Raw genomic sequence first — 3,406 nt, 5'->3', positions numbered from 1 at the left:
TTTCAGGGGGAGCTATATCATGGCTGTCGAAGTTACAAAAGTGTGTCGCACTATCTACAACTGAAGCGGAGTATATTGCGGCTACTGAAGCTGGCAAAGAGATGATATGGCTCAAGAGATTTCTTTAAGAACTTGGATTGCGACAGATGGAGTATGTTGTCAATTGCGACAATCAGAGTGCAATAGACCTAAGCAAAAACTCCATGTACCATGCGAGAACAAAACACATCGACGTCAGTTATCATTGGATTCGTGAGCAGGTGGAGAACGAATCTTTACAGGTCAAAAAGATTCACACGAGTGAAAAACCTACGAATATGCTAACCAAGGTAGTACCAAGAGACAAGTTCGAGCTTTGCAAACTTGTCGGCATGCGCTCAAACTAGAATCTCTGGTGTTACCTCCTTCAGGCGAATGAGACTGGAGGGGGAGATTTGTGGGGTCCAGCCCCATATTTTAAGGAAGATGTCTTCTTCCTTTTTTGGTAAATTGTCAAAGTTTTGGAGATATGGCCAACCGGCCAGATATCTTTCCATAGACTTTTTTGTGCTTGCTTGAGTCACTGCTTACATCAGCGAGCCCATTTTTTCCCTATAAATAGGGATGCATATTTTCAGCTGTAGACACACCAAAAATCTTAGACAATATATCTGAGTGAGAGAGAGCAAGGTATTCCATAGACTATAAGAAAATAGTCTGTGAAGAAAAATAGAGTGTGAGAGATATTAGTCAGGTGAGAAAGCAAAAGAGTGTTCTTTCTTTTGAGGATGTAGTGGTCTTAGGAGTATTTGTACTCGTTACTATACAATGTAAAATTCCTCGCTATAGTGATATCAGTTGTTCTTCTTGGCCGTGGTTTTTTCCCTTATTCAGAAGGGTTTCCACGTAAAATCTTGGTGTCATTATTACTGCATTTCTATTCTTGCTGATTTAACCATAACTTAGTGTTCCACATTTATCACTAATACCGTAAATATTATTCTTACGGGGTTTATTCCCAACAGTTTAAATACAAAAAACAACTGGTATCGGCCTTGGGAAACAGTTTATATTCATGATGTCTTTTAATTAATCATCCTAGTAATATTATATCCTATGGAGGATCCAGGATGAAATAGTGTCACGATATTCTTTATTAATTTTGTTAAATAAAGATAGCTGGCCTTTACCTTTCCGAATGTTTAAAAGTTAAAGAGTCCATTTCATTTTAATTGTGATTCATTGATCATTCAAAGACAACACCAAATCTGAACTGAAGCTGATGGACTTGAATAAGAAGTGCAACTCAGATCCAGCACAAGGTAAATATTTCTGTCAAAACACTTGTTTGTTTCAAGACGAAATATTGCTCAAGTCCTAAAGGCTGACATCTCTAATTTGCTTGTTTATGCCTTTTCACGACTTCATTACGTTCCAAAATAATTCAAGAAGCAAACTGATCAGCGTTTTTTTCCCTGCAGGAGAATCTGAAAAAAGTAATGTGACAAAAGTTGATAGCAAAACGTGTGTTCTCTATCGCAACTTCCTTAGTAAATCATCTTGATAAACTTAGCTGGAAACTAAATCTGATCCAAACTTCTGTTTCAGAGGAATGCAAATCAAGAAAGCACTGCATATGCAACTCGAAGTCCAGAGGCATCTTCACGAGAAATTGGAGGTATGTTTAGTTTGATTCCCGACATATTTATACCCCAATTTTGCTTTTGCCAATATGCGTATCACTCAAATGATGATCCTCTTCAGGAAAAAAAAAAATGCCTGATTCCTATTGTCTTGCTTTTTAACAAGATTCAGCGAAAGTTGCTGTTGAGGATTGAAGAACAAGGAAAACAGTTGAAGATGATATTTGATCAACAACAAACAACAAGTCTGTTGGACACTCAAAATTCAAACATTTCATCTCCTGGAAATGATCTATCCAACCCATATGATGATACAGAAGTTTTGGATGCTGAACACCGCGATAACACTCACTTCCCCTTTCAGAGTTTTCTTCTTGCAGGTGCATCTGAAACAAGAAATAGTCCTAATAATGTGGTACAGATCGACAGCAAAACGTATATTCCTTTTCAACTTTCTCATTTAATTTTCCTGATAAACTTAGCTGAAACTAAATCTGATCCGAACTTGTGTTGCAGAGGAATGCAAATCAAGGAAGCACTGCAAATGCAGCTCGAAGTCCAGAGGCATCTTCACGATCAACTAGAGGTACTTTATATTTTAGCATACCTTGGAAAATTAGGACCAAATATGTTTTGCTACCATGTGTCACTCTCATTCATGATACTTTTTGAGAGCCAAAAGAATTGACTCAAGATATCTTGTTTGATTCAAATTGTCTTCTTTGTAATTAGATTCAGCGAAAGTTACAGTTGAGGATTGAAGAACAAGGAAAACAGCTGAAAATGATGTTTGATCAACAACAGAAAACAACCAGGAGTGTGTTGGACATTCAAAATTCAAGCATTTCAACTCCTGGAGATGATCCATCCACCCCGTGTGATGATACAGATGTTTTGGTTGCTGAAGGCTCGGATAATACCGCCAAGGCCGGCTCAATAAGTTTGGTGGCCTAAAGCTAAACTTTAATATGAGGCCATCTAAAAAAATCATATATATTTTTAGTTGAAGTAGATTTTTCTAGTTTTTTGAGAATAAAATTACTTAAAAATTTTCGCATAAACCATTTAATCTCTCATGTGCAATATGATCTTAAGTAATAGATATGATTCAAGAAGTTGATAACTTTGATTAAAAGAGTTTTTTTAATGTTTCTATATCTTGTTGCAATGATGAAAACCTGAGGAAAACAATAGAGTTTAAAAGTGTATTACATATTTTCTAATGATTAATATAATCCTTTTTTATATAAAATATTTTACTTTTATACTTTGAAATACTTAATATTTTCTTAAAAAGATTTGGGGTCTCACGAGAAGAGTTGGGGTGGGATGGATAACATATCTCCTTCTTTAATCGGAAGTATTCGATTTTAGTATTTGGAATGAAAAAAAATCTCTTATAAGGAACAGTTCCCACTTTAATGGACTTTATACAATACAAATTTTAATTAATCAATGTCCCAAATTAAATATCAGACATCGAATAAGAATTGAGAAACAAAAATTGGGGCTACCAAAATTTTGGGGCCTAAAGCCACCGTTTTAGTGGCTTTACTCTCTGGCCGCCCTTGAATACCGCCATCTAAAATAAGTAAAAGTGACATGGAGACTACATTAATTTGAAGATTTTCATTTTGAAGTTGAGTTTAGCTTTCTCAAAGAAGAATATGGATTAGAAATAATGTATCGGGTTTTTGAAATAGCTTGTTTCCTGCAGACAAATCAAGAATTGAGCCTTTTTAACTTGTTTCAGCATGGAAAAAAAAAAGCTACATGTCGATCTA

General features: G+C 35.5%; 1 protein-coding gene across 2 annotated transcripts; it reads left to right on the top strand.

The window, feature by feature from the left end:
• The first annotated feature begins 641 nt into the window (after positions 1-641).
• LOC107789305 (uncharacterized) lies at positions 642-2,757 on the top strand. Of its 2 annotated transcripts, none has more exons than XM_016611081.2 (6): positions 642-1,301; positions 1,461-1,503; positions 1,588-1,657; positions 1,795-2,057; positions 2,139-2,208; positions 2,355-2,757. In XM_016611081.2, the coding sequence occupies exons 1-6, from the start codon at positions 1,262-1,264 to the stop codon at positions 2,574-2,576; spliced, it is 708 nt and encodes a 235-aa protein (XP_016466567.1). In that variant the 5' UTR covers positions 642-1,261; the 3' UTR covers positions 2,577-2,757. The 2 variants fall into 2 exon arrangements, with proteins under 2 accessions (XP_016466567.1, XP_016466566.1); XM_016611080.2 differs by having other exon boundaries at positions 1,789-2,057.
• Positions 2,758-3,406: the final 649 nt, after the last annotated feature.

The sequence above is a fragment of the Nicotiana tabacum genome, chromosome 6, assembly GCF_000715075.1.
Source record: "Nicotiana tabacum cultivar K326 chromosome 6, ASM71507v2, whole genome shotgun sequence".
Lineage (NCBI taxonomy): Eukaryota > Viridiplantae > Streptophyta > Magnoliopsida > Solanales > Solanaceae > Nicotiana > Nicotiana tabacum.
This window is presented reverse-complemented; position numbering and strand designations above follow the sequence as displayed.

Bases quoted from the DNA above. Each gene is read 5' to 3' on its own strand.
- LOC107789305 (XM_016611080.2), top strand. From the start codon at position 1,262: ATGGACTTGAATAAGAAGTGCAACTCAGATCCAGCACAAG. The intron at 1,504-1,587 runs GTGTGTTCTCTA...CTTCTGTTTCAG, and splicing joins ACAAAAGTTGATAGCAAAAC to AGGAATGCAAATCAAGAAAG. The intron at 2,058-2,138 runs GTATATTCCTTT...CTTGTGTTGCAG, and splicing joins GTACAGATCGACAGCAAAAC to AGGAATGCAAATCAAGGAAG.